At 36.9% G+C, this 18,864-nt stretch overlaps 1 protein-coding gene across 5 annotated transcripts in view; it reads right to left on the bottom strand.

Annotated features, from left to right (window-relative positions):
* LDAH (lipid droplet associated hydrolase) overlaps nt 1–18,864 on the bottom strand; it is a gene marked incomplete at both ends in the record, with an annotated part of 81,549 nt that overhangs the window by 22,495 nt on the left and 40,190 nt on the right. For 3 of the 5 annotated variants that reach the window (XM_079720976.1, XM_079720975.1, XM_079720977.1), the window contains one exon: nt 3,796–4,030. The exons of the other annotated variants lie outside the window; for them this stretch is intronic. In XM_079720976.1, the coding sequence (XP_079577102.1) occupies nt 3,796–4,030 (235 nt within the window). The remainder of the gene's footprint in view (nt 1–3,795; nt 4,031–18,864) is intronic. 5 annotated transcript variants of the gene reach the window in all.

Below are 18,864 nucleotides of genomic sequence, written 5' to 3'. Positions count from 1 at the left end.
GATGGTTGTCTGTTTTCTATTTCTCTGTGTTCTTTCTCTGGCCTTCCTATATTTTTAAATAAATGTTTTAGAATTCTATTTTGATTTATCTATAGTGTTTTGGAGTATGTCTCTTTTTATAGATTTTAAAGTGGTCATTCTAGGTATTACATTATATATGTAACTTAATACAGTTTACTGGTGTTGACATTTTACCAGTTCAAGTGAAGTACAGAAGTATATTACTTCCCTTTATGTTATTTTACCCTTCCCTATTTATAATATAATTGCCTTAAATACTTCTTCTGTATACACTTAGATCATATCAATGTTATAATTTTTGCTTCAACTGTTAAACATAATTTAGAAATCTCAAGAAGAGAAGGAAAATATAATTACCCACATTTTTTCTTTCTGTTCTTTCCTTTCTAAATGTTTCAAGATTCCTTCTTTGATCACTTATTTTCAGTTGAGAGAACTTCCTATAGCTATTCTTTTAAGATAGGTCTAATAGTTACAAATTCCTTTAGTTTTCCTTCATTGGAGAGTGTCTTAATTTTCTCTCCTTCCTGAAGCACATTTTTGCTGGATATAGAATTCTGTATTGATGGTTCTTTTCTATTTACACTTGAAATATATGCCATTTCTTTTGGCCTCTATAGATTCTGAAGAGAAAGTAGTTGTCACCAAATAGATTTTCCTCTATAAATATGTATCATTTCTCTCTGGCTGCTTTCAAGATATTTTCCTTATTTTAGTGTTCAAATGTTTACGTGTCTTGGTGTGGATTTCTTTGGGTTTACTTATTTGGAGTTCATCTAGTTTCTTGAATTTTGTAGGTTTATGTCTTTTACCAAATTTGGGAAGTTCCTATTTTTATTGTTTTATCTTTATGTTCCCTGGTTCTTTCCTCTGTCCCCTCCATTTTATTGTTGAGCTCAAACACTGAGCTTTTAATTTGGTTATTATATTTTTCAGTTCTAAAATTTCCATTCAGTTTTTCTTTAAATCTTCTCTTTCCTGAGACTTTCTATTTTTTCATTTTTTCCAATATGTTTATTAATTGCTCATTGAAGTATTTTTATAATGACTGCTTTAAAATCTTTGTCAGAAAATTCTAATATCTCTGTCATTCGGTATTGGCATTTATTGTCTTCTTCCATTCAAATTGAGATTTTCTGGGTTTTTGGTATGACAAGTGATTTTTAACTAAAACAAGGACAATGGGATATTATACTCCTGATCTTATTTAAACTTTCTATTTTAGATGGGGTTTTTTTGTTTTTTGTTTTCCCTGACACTTCTTCAGCAAGGGAAGTGGGGAAGGAGAAGTGCCACCTCACTACTGCCAGGTGGGGCGGAAATCCAGGTTCTCCATTTGGTTTCTATTGACAACCAAGGGGTGGAGGGGCTCCTCATTATTGCTGGGCATGGGTAGGAATTCTGACTCCCCACTAGGCTTCCATTATTACCATCCCAGCTAGGAGAGGTAGGATTGCCTTATTGCTTTTCCCATATGATCCCCACTGATCTCATAGGAGTGGTGGTGGTAGTGGCCTCATTACTGCTGGGCAGTGGTGAAAGTCCTGCCTCTCCAATCAGCCTCTTCTGGACACCACCCTAGTGAGGAAGGAGAGGGGTGCCTCATTACTGTTGGGTGTGGGGTAAAGTCCAGGCCTCCCACTTGGCCTTTGTTGGTTTGGGTAGGGATAAGGCCACGGTTTTTACTATGGTGCATGGCTAGATTAGGGCAGTCATTATCCAAAAGTTTCTTTTAGAAAGGTTGTCATTTTCCTGGTCCTCTGGCTACAGAGTGCAGGCTTTTTTTCAGGGCTTTTTAAAAATCCATACCCATTGGTATTTCTGGCTCACTGGCTCCAAGTCTAGGATATACGTGGTAAAAAGAAAACCCAGGGAACTTACCACTGTGTTGCTCTGTGGGTCCCAAGGTCCCTACATAGTCTGCTTTCTTCTCAGCCTTTCAGAGTCTTATATTTGTTTTACATATAATATGCAGTATTTTTAGCACTTAGTAGGAGAAACAGGGAGAAGAATATATCTATTTCATCTTCCTGGAAGCAGAAGTCCTTGGAGGAAAATGGATTCCTTAACTAGAGAATGCTTTTTTAAAATCCTTTCTAAGGGTAAAAAGAAAAAGATTAAAGAACGGAAAAAAAACCCCTGTAAACTGTAATGACTTATTGAAGTATACATGGAGTAGTTTTATATATGTTTGCCAGAATTTCAAGTGATTTCCATTTGATCTTAATTTCCAAATGTGTCCAGTCTAACTCTTGATTTGATCAATGACTGAGAACCAGAGAGGGGAAGGGACTAAATTAAGGCCACAGAGGGAGTCTGAGGCAAAACCAAAATGAGAGTTGAGGGTTTCTGACTTGTAGTCAGTGCCATTTTCACTTACTAGGCCACTTCTTTCTCTTCTATGAGGGAAAAATAAGGGGCTGGACCAGAAGTCTTCAAGGGACATCTCCAACTTCAGTGTTTTGTGATTTTTATGACTGTCCTGAGCCTTGCTTCCCTACTCCCTATCTCATCTTCTGCTGCTACTATGCTAAGCCTATAACAAAGAATGAAAGTTGGGGAGAGCATAAAAATCCACAAATACAGAAAATATATTGAACTTTGTATTTGTGATGACTGCTTCTTGCTACATATTTAGAAAAACACTTCCCATACAATCTGTAGCTGTACAATTCTAAAGGCAGAGCTGTGACTTGTTTCTGGATTCACTATGCACATGATCTCGTGGCACTCGATGTAGGTGAGCATGGTAAACTTTACTCAGGAGTCCTGCTTTTATGACTAAAAGGAGCAAAGAGACAATAATAGCAGCAGCTATGGTAAAAGGAAGCTTAACACAGTGGCATACTGCTGGAGTTTGAACACTACCCACTGGTTGTGTGACTTCGGGCAAATCATGTAACTTCTCTGAACCTCAGTATCTTCATCTGTAAAATGGGGACAATAATAATACCTAAACCTTATTAGTTCTTCTGAGGACTACAGGTTAAAGCTTAGAACAGCAGCTATTAGCTGCTGCTGCTGCAACTGTTGTTATATCATTCATTGGAGGCTTATTATAAACAAAATACTAGATAGACACTTTGCATATATTATCACATTTAATCCTATAATAATCTTTTGAGGTATGGGATATTATTATCCCATTTTATGGATTAAGAAAGTAGCATATTTTATTATTAAAATCATTTGTAAATATATAAATTAGTATTAACTAAACAGATAAATTACATTTAAAAACAACATTTGAAGCCAAGAAGTAAAGTAGCAAAAACATTCCCTGGCACATTCAGAAACCATCATCAGTAACGCATCCAGTGTTACATTACCATGACTATTATTTATTATTAGTTTTATAATTTAAACTTCTCCAAAAACTTTTAAAGAGCAAAGTAAAATCATAGCCTGTTCACTCTATGGGAATTAGGCCTGATTTCCTTGGGCTGATTTTTGCAAAGTTCACACACTGAGCTTAACAGGGCACACCCTGGATTCCTGTAAGGACTCCATATATACTCGATACAGAAGAATTCTTTCTCATCATCCTGTAGCTAGAGTGGAGAATCAGAAGGATAAGGTTTAAAATTAAAGCTTGATGAGGCTTTTCTGTCATTTAGAATACCCTTCACTATTTTCTTTTTATTTCTAGTTTTAAACTTTTGGGAGAAAAATACAACAAATAATTCCTTGCTTGATACTCATCCACTGTCTGAGATTATTCTCTTAACACTTTCTGATACAAGAATAAACATATACATTTTAAAATGTGCTTACTGAGGCAGAACGGTTCCAACATATTCAGAAACGAAAATTCACTCTGTAGGTTCATCCTTCGAAGGAGCATTCTGATCATCAAGGACTTGATTTTCTCAGGCCACGGTTTAAGTAGTAAGTAGCCAGGAACATAGAAAGCATATCGAAACCAGCACAAAAGTGGAGTGGCGAGCTTGCCTTTGGGTGACTCAGATATTCGCTCAATTGTTGGAAAGAGCAGAAAAGAGCGAATTACCTACAATTAAAAAAAAAACACTTTGATGAGTTTTCTTAAGGGATAAGTCATTGCTTTATTGTTTCTTCTATATCATATCCACAAAGGACTGGGTTTTATAATATGGCTAACAATCTATTCAGACTGAGAAGAAGTACCACCCACTGCCTTCTCAGCCCTCAACCGACCTGGATAGGATATAAGGATGTCCCTTAAGTTGCTGGGGTTAATTTTCAGGGTGAGGAGGAAATCAGATTCCTAGATAAGGTCTTGATTGTGACAGCAACTCACAATCCCTTTGAAGGATTGCTGAAAGTAGAAATGAATGTACCATTTTAGCAGTTATACCAACTTGACTGACTAATGATGCCAAAAGAGAATAAAGCTACATAAAAGACTCCATTTCTAGTCAGAATTTCTTTTATTGATTATATTTGGAGATAGTTCACTTTTGAAAAGCTCCTCTATTCCTTAATCTTACCAGCCAAAGATAATCTCTAATAGGACCAAATATATTTTTAGCAACTGATTCAACCTCAATAAAGTGTAGGTCAGGGACAAAAGAAGCTGGGAATTTCTATCTATGTGGGAAAATGTTTAAGGACAAAAATATCATTTCAACTCAATTCATTAGAATATCATGAAATATATTTTAATAATACACCAGATGAAAAGAGCATCACTAAAACATTTAAAATTTACCATTATTTACCATATTAATATTAAAAAAATTAATATATAAAAATAATTTATATGGGGATCATATAAACAGTTAAGTATAATCCATATAAATAATAGGATAACATAAATGGAACAGCTCATCAATGTTAGCAGATTGTAGAACAGGAAATGAGAATGGACACATGATTTTACTTTTAAAAAAACCTTTTAAATTGTTAAGTATAACATACAGAAAAGCATATAAAACATAAATGTTCAATTTAACAAATAATTTATAAAATGAACAGCTGTGTGGGTCAAGAAACAAGACACTGCCAGCATGGCATCTTCCCATCACAACCCCTTCCTCTGCTCACATCTTAGGTAATCTCTATCCTGACTTCCTTACTTTTCTTTATATCAATACTTATCATTCCTTAATACTACAATCACTTCCTTATTTTGCTTTATATTAATGCTTATCATGCTGCTATAGACTGAACTGTGTCACCCCCAAATTGATATGACGAAACCCTAACTCCTAAGGTGACTGCATGTAGAGAGAGGTAATTCCGGTTATATAAGGTCATAAGAGTGGGGCCCTAATGGACAGGATTAGTATCCTTATAAGGACAGACACCTGAGAGCTTACTCTCATCCCAAGAACACACAGAGAAGAGGTCTGGAGAACACACAGACAGAAGGTGGCCATCTACAAGCCAGGAAGAAGTTTCATTGGAAACTGACCATGCTGGCATGCTGATCTTGGACTTCCAATCTCCAGAACTGTGAGAAAATAAATGTCAGTTGTTTAAGCCACCCAGTCCATGGCATTTTGTTATGGCGGCTCGAGCAGACTAATACCTATCCCTTAATACCATAGTTAATTTTTGTCTGTTAATGAACTTTATATAAATGTAATCATGCAGAGTATGTTTTTGTATTTTACTTGCTTCACTCAACATTGTTTATAACATCCAACCATGCTGATACATGTAGCGATAGCTCATTATCTTTGCTATACAGTTTTCCACTGTAAGAACATAACACAATTTATTTTACTGACAGATATTTGTGTTATTACAGATATGCTGTTATAATATTTTTACACACATCTCTTGTGCATGTGTGCATGTATTTCTGTTGACTATATCACCTCGAAGTAGAAATATGGGGTCATATGGTTGCACACGTGCAGCTTTAATAGGTAGTTCCAATTTTTTTTTGAATTTTTGAATTTTATTTTATCTATTTTTTATACAGCAGGTTCTTATTAGTTATCCATTTTATACATATTAGTGTATATATGTCAATCCCAATTTCCCAAATAGTTTTTCGAAGTACTTATACCAATTTACTCCCCTACCATCAGACATGAGGGTTCATATTGTTACATTTCCTCACATTTGGTACTGGCAAACTTTGTAATTATAATTGTAATTGACTAACCTGGTGTTTTAGAGGTATTTCATTGTGGCTCTAATTTGTGTTTCTCTGATGACCAATAAGGCTTTTATATGCTTTTTGGACATTTTCTATATATCCTTTGCAAATGTCTTATTTAAGTCTCACATTTTTCTATTAGACTGTTGTATTTTTTATTGATTTGTAGAAGTTGCTTTTTATTTTAGATACCAGCCCTTTGTCATGTTGCAGTTCTTGGCTTGCCTGTTCAACCCTTATTCTTTTTTTTTTTTTTCTTAATGGAGGTAAGATCTTAAGTTTGATGCAGTTGAATTTAACAGCCTTTTCTCTTACAGTTATTGTTCTTTGTCTGTGGTTTAAGAAATTCTAGAAGATATTATTTTTTCATGCTACCTCTTATCTGTTCTACAATGTGGATTTAAGCCTTGGGCTGTGTTTAACTTCAGCTGTGAGTCTGTTCCTTTGATTTCAGGCATCAGTGATTTGCCACTTCCCTTATGTATTTACATTCTTCCTTCTGGATGAACTTGATGCACTTTTCCTGGTAGGACCTGACAGTAAAGGTGGGGTTTTGTGGACTCAGTCTCTTTTTTACCTTCCACTGTTGACAGTCCTTTTTCATAGTAACCTATTTGATGGCACTGACCAAATGTTAAAGTTGATCAGGTAACACCTGTCATTCTCCCTTCATGTCTGTCTCACTAATAGAGAACAGGGATTTGAGGGTGAAAATTGTGGAGGACTCTTCTTTCTAATCATGCTATCTTCTTGTCCTTCCTTGGTCATATCTATCAGCTAAGTGCTTAGCCATTTCCTACAGACTTTTCCTTTTCTCTCAACAATATCTGAGATATTTTAGTTGTTTATTTTTGGTCACAGTAATTTGATCTCTACTAGATCTCCTCCTCTGTCACATAAGTAAGAATGTACTGTTCCCTGTGGCCTTGATGTTCTTTGGGAGCAAGGAGGCACAGCCTTTTCAGATGATTTTTAAAATGCCGAGTTGGTAACAACACATGGCAAAGTGCTCATAATGTGCTTTTTGAATGAACGCTGAGTTTCACCCAGAATATGGGAGTTTCTGCCACCTTGGCATCTTCTCAAGCACAAAGCAGAGGAGATGCTGCATGGACTGTGCTTAATAAAGGCCTTTGGGGCCTTTATGGGGCATTCATGGGCACTTGTGATGCAGATCACTGTGGGCTCCAGAATGTCAGGGATGATCCAGAATCTTCCAGTCAGAGCCAGCTGCCTGTATTACAATGGGTTTATACAAAGGTTATATATAAAGATTTACACAAATGTTACAGGATCTCTGGGAAGTCTGACTGGACAAGAAAAGTCAGTTAAAGGAATCATTCTCCCTGGATGCCAATTTCAGTGTGAACTCTAACTCAATGCATTTGTCTTGGTTTTATTTTTATTTTTATTTTTATTTTATTTTTGGCTGCATTGGGTCTTCACTGCTGCACACGGGCTTTCTCTAGTTGCGGCGAGAGGGGGTTACTCTTTGTTGCGGTGCGTAGGCTTCTCATCGTGGTGGCTTCTCTTGTTGCGAAGCACAGGCTCTAGGCACGTGGGCTTCACTAGTTGCAGCATGGGGGCTCAGTAGTTGTGGCAGGCAGGCCCTAGAGCACGCAGGCTTCAGTACTTGTGGCTCATGGGCTCTAGAGCGCAGGCTCAGTAGTTTTGATGCACAGGCTTAGTTGCTCCGTGGCACGTGGGATCTTCCCGGACCAGGGATCGAACCCACGTCCCCTGCATTGGCAGGTGGATTCTTAACCATTGTACCACCAGGGAAGTCCCTAACTCAATGCATTTGAACACAAACACAGGAGGAATGAAGTCAGCTTCGGGATCCTGGGCCTTTTGATACTTGGTCACCTTCTTCTTCCCCTTCTAGCGTAACACAGGGACACAGCATTCCTGATTCATCAGTGATGACTATGGTGCTGAGGACACAGGGTAAGCAGCGTGTGTAGCATGAGCATCCTAACTATAGTCGCCTTCAGTCTTGGGAAGCATAAGTAAAGAAACTGATAGCTTCCCGTTGTCTCCAGGGCTCTTGAACAGGTCTCCGTATTCTCGTATTCCATATGCAGTGGGTATGCTACTGCTTCACCTTTGCCTTTTCTGTCCAAAGATATTCTTCAGGACTGCTCCCAATGGCTCAAAGTCAAACAGGGCTGCTGTCTCTCTTAGAGATATGGAATATACCCTTCAGACTGGCAAAAAATAAGAAATCTAACAATACCAAGTACTAATGATGTGGATCAGCAAGAACTCTTAAACAGTATGGCATTAATTATCAGCCTTTTTCTTCTGTTTTCGAAAGTATGATCCCTTTGGTAGGTGTCTGGAGCTCACATAGAAAGTAAATTTTATCATATTGTCTAATGTTAGCAGTTTAATTCAGGGATCTGGCATTTCACTTGGATACCAAACAGCACGCTTTAAGACTGAGGGGTAGAAACGATAAAAAATCTTTTAGCAACTGGAGTGGTACTACAATTAACCCCCGACTTTTATACCTTCAAATTCAGATTTCTTCCCCTATCTCTTGACGTAATTCTAACATCATGAGTCCTTCAACTCCTGTAAGTGCTACCAATGTTCTGTTGGACTTAAGTCTTGATAGATTTCAAACAGGGGTGGATTTGTATAAAGCAATCCTTGGTGTTGAGAGAGGCAGGGTTTCTCACTGCCCTGCTGAGGCCTCTCAGCTGAAGGGCTAAGAAGGAGCTCCCTTCCCCACCCCACAGGAAGAGTTCTCCCTCGAGGCTGAAGAGCAGGTTTCTTGTTAGCAGCTGCAGTGGCAGCAAAGACAATGATGAAGAAACTGGCTTCTCAGCCTCAGCTGGGCTCTCGTTTGTCACTCCCACCTGGAGCTATAGGAACACGATACGGTAAGAAAGCCAGGTCGGCCACAGTTCACAGTCACTGCAGGCTCCTTGGCAGCCAATGTTCTTCAATAATATCTCTAAAAGCTCGACGGCTTAGTCTTTCACTTTTTGGTTCATAATCTACCTGAAACTGATTTTTATGTGTGGTGTGAAATACGGGTCTAATTTAATTTTTTTCCATATGGAAACTCAATTGTTCCAGCACTATTAACTGCAAAGACTGCCCTTTTCCTGCTTTTCTGCAGTGACATTTCTGTTGTAAATCCTGGGTATATGTGAATAGGTCCTTTCCAGGGTTCTATAATCTGTCCTACTGGCCTACTTTTCTAACTCTGTGCCAAGAGCACACGTCTTATTTACTAAAGCTTTATATTTTGATATTTGGTAGACTAACTTAAACCCCATTTTCTTGTTCTTCAAAAATGCCTTGAGTATTTTTGGCTCTCTGCATTGGATACGGATATGAGTTTTATATGGATAAAACCCATGTATCGATACTGAGTTTTATAAAATAACTTTTCTGTCCCTATTGGAATGATCGTATGATTCTTCTCCTTTCATTTATTAATGTGGTAAACTATCAATTGATTTTCTAATGTGAAACTAACTTTCCATTTTTGGGATAGACCCACCTTGGTCATGATACATCCTTCTCATGTTACTATATTACTATATTTGGTTTCCTAATACTTTGTGTAGGACTTTTGCATGTTGATGAGTAAGCCTGGCCTATAATTTGCTTTTCTTATATTATTTATTCCAGGTTTGCATATAAGGTTTTGTTAGTTTGAGAAAACAGAGTTGGAGACTATGGTTTCCTTTCCCATTATTCAGAGGATTTTGTAATATAATAGAATGATTTATTCTCTGAATATTTGATAGAACTCACCAGTGAAGCCTAAAGTTTGTTTTGTTTTGTTTTGTTTTGATTTTGCCACACCACACAGCTTATGGGGTCTTAGTTCCTTGACCAGGGATTGAACCCAGGCCACAGCAGTGATAGCGCCGAGTCCTAACCACTGGACCACCAAAGGAAATCTCTAGAGTTTTATTTTTAGAAAGATTTGACTGTTGATTGATTCAATTTCTTTAAAGGCTTAGGACCATTCAGGCTTTCTATTTCTCCTTGAGAATCTGTTTTGATGTTACCTTTTTCTAGGGATTTATCCATTTCATTTAAACTTCCAAATTTATTGACATGAAGTTATTTATAATATCCTGTTATTATACATCAATCTCTGGACCACCAGTAGTGATATTACCTCTTTTATTCTGTTATTGACTATTAGTACCTGATAGAGTAAACCTTTTATAATTATGAAGGAACTCTCTTCATCTCTAGTAATGTTTTTCCCTTAGGGCTTATTTTGTTTAATGTTAACATAGCTATACCAGCTTTCTTTTGGTTAGAATTTGCAAGATATACCCTTCCCACCCTTCTACTTTCTACCTTTCTATAGCCTTATATTTAGAAGATAGTTGGATTATTATCTCTATCTAATCTGAAAGTCTATGTCTTTTAACTAACATGACTAATACGTTTACTACATTTTCACTTAAAAAATGCCAATATTCTGGAGTTAAATCTAAAATCTTATTTTGTGCTTTCTAGTTTTTGTATCTCCTTACCCCATTTTTTCTTCTTTCTTACCATTTTTTGCATGAGAAAGATATAAGTAATAAAAACATAAGTGACAGTAAATACTAAATAAAGAACCGAGTAAATGATATAACAATGAATAAAACGTGTATGTTAGTAAGTCACAATAAATGATTAATAATTTAAAAATAATTATATGACAATCTAAGGAATGAATAATTATAAAAATAAAATAATAATAAGTAATTAAGAGATGTATAATACTAGTAAATCTCAAGTCCTATGGTGAGGTAGGAAAGAAATAAGATAATGAAAAAAAGACTAGGAATTGCTGGAAGTGGTGCTGTAGCTCTAAATAGGGTGTTTACAGAAGGCTTCAGTGAAAGGTGACCTTTGTGCAAAGGCAGTTACGGAGTAAGCTGATGATATTTGGGGAAAGAGTTTTTCTGGGAGAGGGAGGAGCAAGTGCAAAGGCCATAAAACATAACCTAATTTGGTGTTTGAGGAAAAAGCAAGAAGTACAGTTGGAGCCGAGTATGTGAGAGGACAGCAGCTCAGGCTGTGGCAGCTGTGATCACAGGGGCAGCAGATGATGGACTGTCCAATAGGCCTCTGGTTTTCACTCTGAGTAACTGAAAAGCCTTTGAAGGGTTTTGAAAACAGGGGAGATATGTTTGACTTCCATCTTAATAGGATTACTCTGGTTATTGTATTGTTAATACTGTCCTAGAAGTACTATATCAATGAAATTTGACAAGATTTAAACAAAAGTAAGAGTTAGAAATATTGGGAAGGTAAAATTACCATTATTTTCAGCTTATGGTTTAAACATTAACAAAATCTCATGTATAAAAATAATAGCTAAATACCACTGTAAAAAGAAATGTACTACAGTTATATAAAGAAAACTTTAAAATCCAAAGGGACATTTGTTCTTCCATTGCAAAAGAGATATAAATTCTCCCACAAAGTTAATCAATTCAGTTCATTCAATACCAATTAAAATAATAAAAATGATATTTATTTCGAAATTTGACAAATTATATTAATGTTCATCTGGAAAATGAAAGGCACTAAACCTAGAAATTCTGAAAAAGAAGAGAAAGAGGGGAGATTAGCTCTACTAAACATTACACATATTATGAAGCTACAGTAGTTAAAACTGTATGATCAGAAAAGGATCACACAGCTCAATAGAACAAAAAAGAGTCTAGAAACAGACCTGAACATATATGGGAATTAAGTTTATGATAAAGGTATCAGTGGAGAAAAAAAAAAAAAGAGTTGTTCAATAAATGCAGTTGGGAAAACTGGAAAACAGAATTATTTAGAACAGCAAAAGACTGGAGATGAATGTCCATAATTAGGACTGGTTACATAAATTATGATATATCCATTTAATGGAATACTATGCTATAATGAACATTAGGCAGACTTGCATGTGCTGACAATGAGGGTGTCCAAATTCTGTTTCTTCTTGGAAACCAGATAGTTGGAATTATGAATAAAAGGTAATTAGCAAGCTTCAAAGAAGACATTCTAAGCCTTGGGGCTCATATGTTCTCTGAACTTTTTATTTTGAAAGGACAAAGGTAATTTTGCTTATTTACAGGTTCTTCAACTATATCCTATAAGTGATACTTGGAAAATTAGATGTCACTGAATAATGCAGTCTCCACTGATTAGAATTTAACTATTCAACTCTCAAACCTTCTGCATTTATAATGGCACCAGAGATGATAAGAGAAAATATTCATAACTAGGACTCTTAGGTGTTACAAATTCTTCAGGAAAGTAAAACTAAATTATGTTCTATTGTACTCTGCTTATAAAAGCAGGAGAATATGCTAAAACACATTACAAACACTTAAAAGGGGAAAGTTCAAAAGAAATGGTTTTTGTTTTTTGTCTTTTTTTCCCTGGCCAATCCACAGTTAACCAGAACAATCAACTAATGAAAATAATCTGTTTTCCAAGAAGTCTGGTAATTGAGTCCGGTATGGTAACTCATTGCTCATTTTAGTTTCAAGTTTATTCACTTCAAAATAACGGGCTTCCCTGTGTTTATTAAAATGTCCAAAGGAGTAAATGGTTAATACAGTTACTGTCATACTAAAAAATGTACCATATAGATTCCATACTAGTTATGTAACCCACAGTATCTAAGGAACTTCAGGCTGATCAAATCAGTTGGCAGAAAGAGGAAACAATCCGTTACTCTGTATAAATGATCCATTACTGTGACCTGTGTTAAACAAAACTGCATGCAAGGAAAAACTCTAAAAATACACGAGGAACTACAGGGTTACATTTGGTTGATCTATATCAATAATAAATTGAGAATTAAAGTGCACTCTGAAATCATGGGAATGTACTGAAACAATAAGGAAGTTCTAATGTGTACTCTGAAGGCATCATTGCCTCTCAGAAATATAAGAAAACCAAAGATTCTTTATCACAACTAATAGTTGATGAAACTGGTTTTCCTCTCTTGCCTTTGGAGAGCAACAGTTATTACCTGTTGGGTGAAACTTATACTTTTCCTAGATACCATAACAATAATTTCAATGAAATTTATAGTCCAAATATGATAGGTTAAGGAACAGTAATAAAAATTTCTTTTATTCGTATAGACACCTACTGGCAAAAAAATCACTGAGGTCAAGGAAGTATACCCAATTTTATAACACAGCTGTGCAGAGAAAGTTTCCAAGTCTGTGTACATGACAAAACGTTTTCTTATGTTACTGTCTCATTAAAGAAAGAACTTCTAGGCTGGCCAATTCATTCTACTCTAAGGAAACATTTTTATATATTTCACATTCTCATTTGAAATTTGAGTCAACTTTTGATAATGAAGCACAACCATGTTTTCTTGACTAGTATGGGAAAGCAAATATACACAGTGGGAGTTTTTATACAGGGTACGTTTGGGGAATTGGAGACAGTATTTTGATGTTTATTTTTCCTGAATTTATTATTATTATTAATCATTTTCCAGAAAGGAAGTTAGGAAACAATTTGAAGTATAGCCATAAAGTAAGGAGTACGATATTCAGGTGTGGTTTTTGTACAACCTGTTTCATTAAATAGGCATTTTATTTTTAAACAGAGTAAAATCTAAAAAATATCCTCAATACACTTATACTGTTCAGATAGCTTATTTTTCTGGGGTGCAGCAATGATGCCTACATGTTATGACTAAATGAAGCCATGATAAACAGTACTTCAACATCTTTGAAAGAATGGCATCACTGCTACTTTCCCTATTTGCTTATCAGCTGAGCCCACCTGCTGCAGTAATGGCAGGATACTTCCCTACTATAACAAGCTGAAAACAAGAAAACATAGCACATAGTTTTTCCTTTCGTATGACTGCCAACATTGTTAAGACATGTCAGAGAACATGCAATATAAACCAGGCAGCCTTCAAAGATAAAGCTGTTAGTAGTCAAAACGCAGACCTAGGAATAATCCTAGTTTAGTTTATCTCTTCTCCCCAAAAGGCCATGTTTTCCTCTCTTTAGGATGAGACTACTCAGCTTATTTAATCGTATGTATTCAGCTTATAAACTGCAAATTCCATTCTATTTTAATGATCAAGAGCTTGCTTTTTGAGATCTTATATCCTGTCTTAACAATTTTATACATTAGTAAGACAGGAATATGCCCCACAGTAGGGAACTGCTTAGAATAACAGTAGTCATGACAGTTTACTATCTTCTAGGAATTAGGCTGATGTACTTTATATACATAATCTCATTTAATATGCATAACAACCTCATCAAGTAAATTTCTTCATTCTATAGATGAGAAAAGTGAGGTTTAGCTACTAAGTGATAAAGACGAAGTATGGACCCAAGGAGGGTAACTTCAGAGCCCATGCCATTAACCATTAATTACACCGTATACTTGCAGACAAAAGAATTTCTTAATAATTATTAATGTTTGGTGACATACTTGCAGACAAAAGAATTTCGTAATAATTATTGTTTGGTGACATAATTCCCTGTGGTTTAAACAACTGCTACCATTATTGTTACAGATAGGCCAATATTTCAACATTTACAAGTGTTTCAAATCATTCAGCTTCAGAAATAACGTTAAATCCTAAGAAGGAAGATCCTTCAAAATTGATACTGAAAAAAAATTATGCCACTTCAATATGTTTTGCTTAAGATAGATGGCATTCATGAAACTGACCACTTTTACCATTTCCCATTCATGTGAATTATACTCAGATCTTCTGGGGCAGAGATTTTTCTACACTTTAATTACCTGAATGTAAAAAAAAAAAAAAAAAAAAAGCCATTTCATGCATTTCATCTACATGTCAGGGTTGTTAATTACAAGGAACGCTGCATAATTGCAGAGATATTTGCATATGATTACACTTAAATATTTGAAACATAGCTTCAAAATCTTCCTATAACCCACTCTTCTCAAGCTTCTGTCATTTTATACACTTCAGATTTATTTTATTTTGAAAGCAAATTACTCTTCTCCTCAGCTTAAAATCTCTTGTAATCTACTTCCTTTTGAGTCTTTCAGATTCAGAATCACTAAGAACTCAAACAGAAAATTAATGAAGCTTAAGCTGCTCTGGAGTACAGCAATCTATTACAGAGCAACTGTTATTCCAAACTGAACAGTGTTTTCCAGGTAGCCTCAGAATTCAGTGAATGGTGACAATAACAAACCCATCCTCATGTCTACAGCTCTGATATTCTTATGTAGCTACTACGGCCTTCGGCAACATCAGCTTTCTCTTGGTTAATAATGGCAAAGCTACACAGAATCTGAAAGAATAGCTTTGCTGATCAAAAAACTGTTATTTGGCAATTCCTTAAACTTGGAGCTGGAATACTCTGTGTGAGTCAGGAAGCAAGAAACATGAATTATTTGACAATGGGGTTGGGACTTTTCTAAGTTAGAAACTCCAGTCTTTAAAAGCTTAAGCCACTTGAGAGGGAAGAGTCATTCATTGGGTTTATTGATTGTTTGTTAGTTTGTTCATTTGTTCACTCAAGATATATTGGCACCTACGATATACACCAGATGCTGTGGTGAGTGCTGGAGACAAAATGGTGAAAGAGCCTCTGCTTTTAGAGAACTTAAAGTCAAATGGGAGAGGTATCTACAGTAACACACGATAGGTACCATGCTAAGGGAAATAAAGAGTACCATAGAAACATATAAAATGGGCACGAGAAACCTCTTATTCATCGTGGTGTATGTCAACTACAAATTGGCACTTGCCACTGGCACTTGCCATCTACCTCTACAAGGATTAGGTCATGTGCTGCTGTAGCTGCTGACTTCCAACACCCGCTGAAAGGAGCTCAGGGTGGAGATCAGGAATGAGGCACTCTGTGCTCTGGGAAAAACTGGCAGAACAGGTCTGCAGATAGTTAGGTATTTTCAGGAGCTGATTTTATGAGCCCAATTCTTGTATCTCCTCAAATCTAGAAAAGCACTGAAACCCTTCATGGTGACGTCTGCTCCTCGTGACTAGCAGAAACCTTCACGAGACTAGCAGAAACCTTCTGCAAAAAACATGTGCCTGATTGCATGTACTCCCCCGTCACCAAAATCACATATATACTGACCTTCCCCCCTACCTCTTTGGAGCAGTTTCTCAGAGCTATCTGAGATGCTGTTTCCCGGACTATAGTCCTCATTTTGCCCCCAATAAAACTTAACTCACAACTCTCATGTTCTGCAATTTTTTTAAGTTGGCACCTAGGAACTTTTGAAAAGGGCCATGGAAAGAGAAACTGTTTGACAAACATTCATTGAATATCTACATAGGCAAAGTGCTGATGACAGACCTCAGGGTTATCCAGGGAAATCAGTAAAAAAGATTCTTCCCTGTTTAACTTTGCTGAAAGACCCTGTGAAATGTATACGCTTCAGTTCCCTACACTAAAATACCACTTTCATACCTGTATGAAGACTAGGCAAAGTTATCCATCACAGGGCTTCAGATTAGGGAGAGTGAGACAATGAAAGGGCCCATGGCAGAGACACACACTGGGTGCAGGCCAAAGCACCAGACAACAAGGGATTTCTGCCACAGAAGCTGTCCCAGTAAACACTCCTAGCTTCTCAGAAGTCAAAAGGAAGGCACAAAGTACGGCAAAGTATGTCCCATTTTATCTGACAGCAGGCAAATCCAACAGTTAGGGAAGCTAAGACCCCGTGAGATACAGATTAAAACTTGGGGAAAAAAGCAGTTAACTCACAACAAAAAGTTAGGCCCAAATAATTGAAGAAAGTCCATAAACCCTAATACCAGCTATGATAGTGAAACAGGTAAGAATCTGTCCTCCTTTCAATTCAGGAAAAAATAAAGATGTATCAGAGATGTACATATCTTAACATATCTTTTCCCTCACAGGTCTCTGAAGGGGGTGCTTCCTCTCCCACTGTCACCCAGACACACCAGCTTCCTGAGGGTAGCAACCCTCCTGGCGCTGCCATGATAACTCCTAGGCTTAGCCAAACACCGCACTAGCTCCTGAGTCTTACCTCCGCCTCACTGGGATTCTGAGGCCTCAGCTTCTACAGAGCTCAGAGAGTGGCCAAATGCCGCTGGGGAGGCCCTACCTTCCCTAACAGGACTGGCCTGCATTCCCGAGAGCCTTTAAACATCTCTGCCAACTGTTACGCTGCACTTGACATACAAATATGATAGTCACTAATTTATCAACTAAAAATGTCCCATGGTATCTGAAAATACTGTATGATGAAAATGGGGATCATATACTCTGTTACCAGTTCAAATTTTAGCCACCAACTAAAAACATTCATTCACCTCAAAGGACCATGATGTATTTAACTTACTCTCAAGTAGTTCAGAAAGAAATATTATATATATATATATTTATATATACACATATATACACACACACATATATATATATTACTTATATGTATGTGTACACACACACACACACACACACACACACACACACACACTTACTCTCCCTACCTCCCTCATATATATGTATGAGAGAGAGAGAGAGAGCAGCAGGGGGCGGAAGAGGGAGAGCAAATAACAGGTAAAATGAGGTAAGATATTAACAACAGGAAATCGGGCTAAAGTGTATATGATGTTCTATGTACTATTCTTATTCTTGCAACTCTTCTGTAAGTTTTAAATTATTTCCGCATAAAGTATTAAAAAATAAAGTACAGTCCACCACTGCCCTCTATCCCCCAGCCATGGCACTTCTAATCCCCGTATCTTGCTCCACTTTTTATCAAGGCAATCTCACCTTTGAACATACTAATTTTTATGTTTATTACCATCTCCCCTTAGCAGACTATGACCTCTGAAAGGTCAGGGCTTTTTTCCTGTTTTGATCATGGGTGCCTTTAAGTCCATACCAGGTGCTCAGTGACAGTGCAAGGACACAGCAAACTGAATAAATGAAAGTCAGGCTAAGGGGCAGGGTCTCCATGTTGACTGCCTCATCCAGTACCCCCAAGCAGCTCCTCCTCCAGAGCTGCACCTCGGGAATGGAGGTTTACTGTGTACAGAAGTTGAAGCAGAGAGCTTTCCAGGCATAGGGAATGGCTGGGGAAAAGGGCCATCAATGGAAAGGAGGATCAAGTGAAAGCCCAACATGAATGCTGACACTCGCACAAGCAAACACCAGCCTCTCATGTTTCACTTAGATGATGCTGCTCTCAGGCAGGAGATCGGAAGATTTTAGGGGGAGAAACTGAATGGCTCTAGAGAAGGAACATACTAATAGTGACACTGGGAAACAGCACCAAAAAAGAAAGTCAGGACCCCTGTCCCATGACCCTGTGGTGAAGCTGCCTAGCTGACAAGGCCCACTCCCCAACACAAACCTCCTAGGATTTCCAATGCTTCATTCCTAAATGTGAATAGATAAAAAGGAATGTTGAACATCTGAGAAACCTTCTACTATAGATCAACATAAGCAAAACGTGAAAAAGAAAATTCAGAATGAATAGAGACAGCACAAGATACAGCAAAACGCCCAAAATTTGCTTTCCTCAGAGAGAGAGAGGGAGAGAGAAATACCCATGAATAAAAAGGACTGTACAAAAAGGGAACAAGGAACTAGAAATTATCTTAGAAACTGTATGAAGGCTTGAAATCAAAAGTTTAATTAGATGAATTCCAAGATAAGGCTGGGAAAAATATCCATTTCTCATCATATAGAACTTTAAAAGAGAAGAGAAAGATGAACAATGGAAAATGAAATAAATCAAGAGAATCTTTTCTGGAG

Source organism: Hyperoodon ampullatus, assembly GCF_949752795.1.
Source record: "Hyperoodon ampullatus genome assembly, chromosome: 15".
In the NCBI taxonomy this organism is placed as follows: Eukaryota; Metazoa; Chordata; class Mammalia; order Artiodactyla; family Ziphiidae; genus Hyperoodon; species Hyperoodon ampullatus.
The sequence above is the reverse complement of the archived record's forward strand: the minus strand, read 5'-3'. Positions and strand labels throughout refer to the sequence as shown.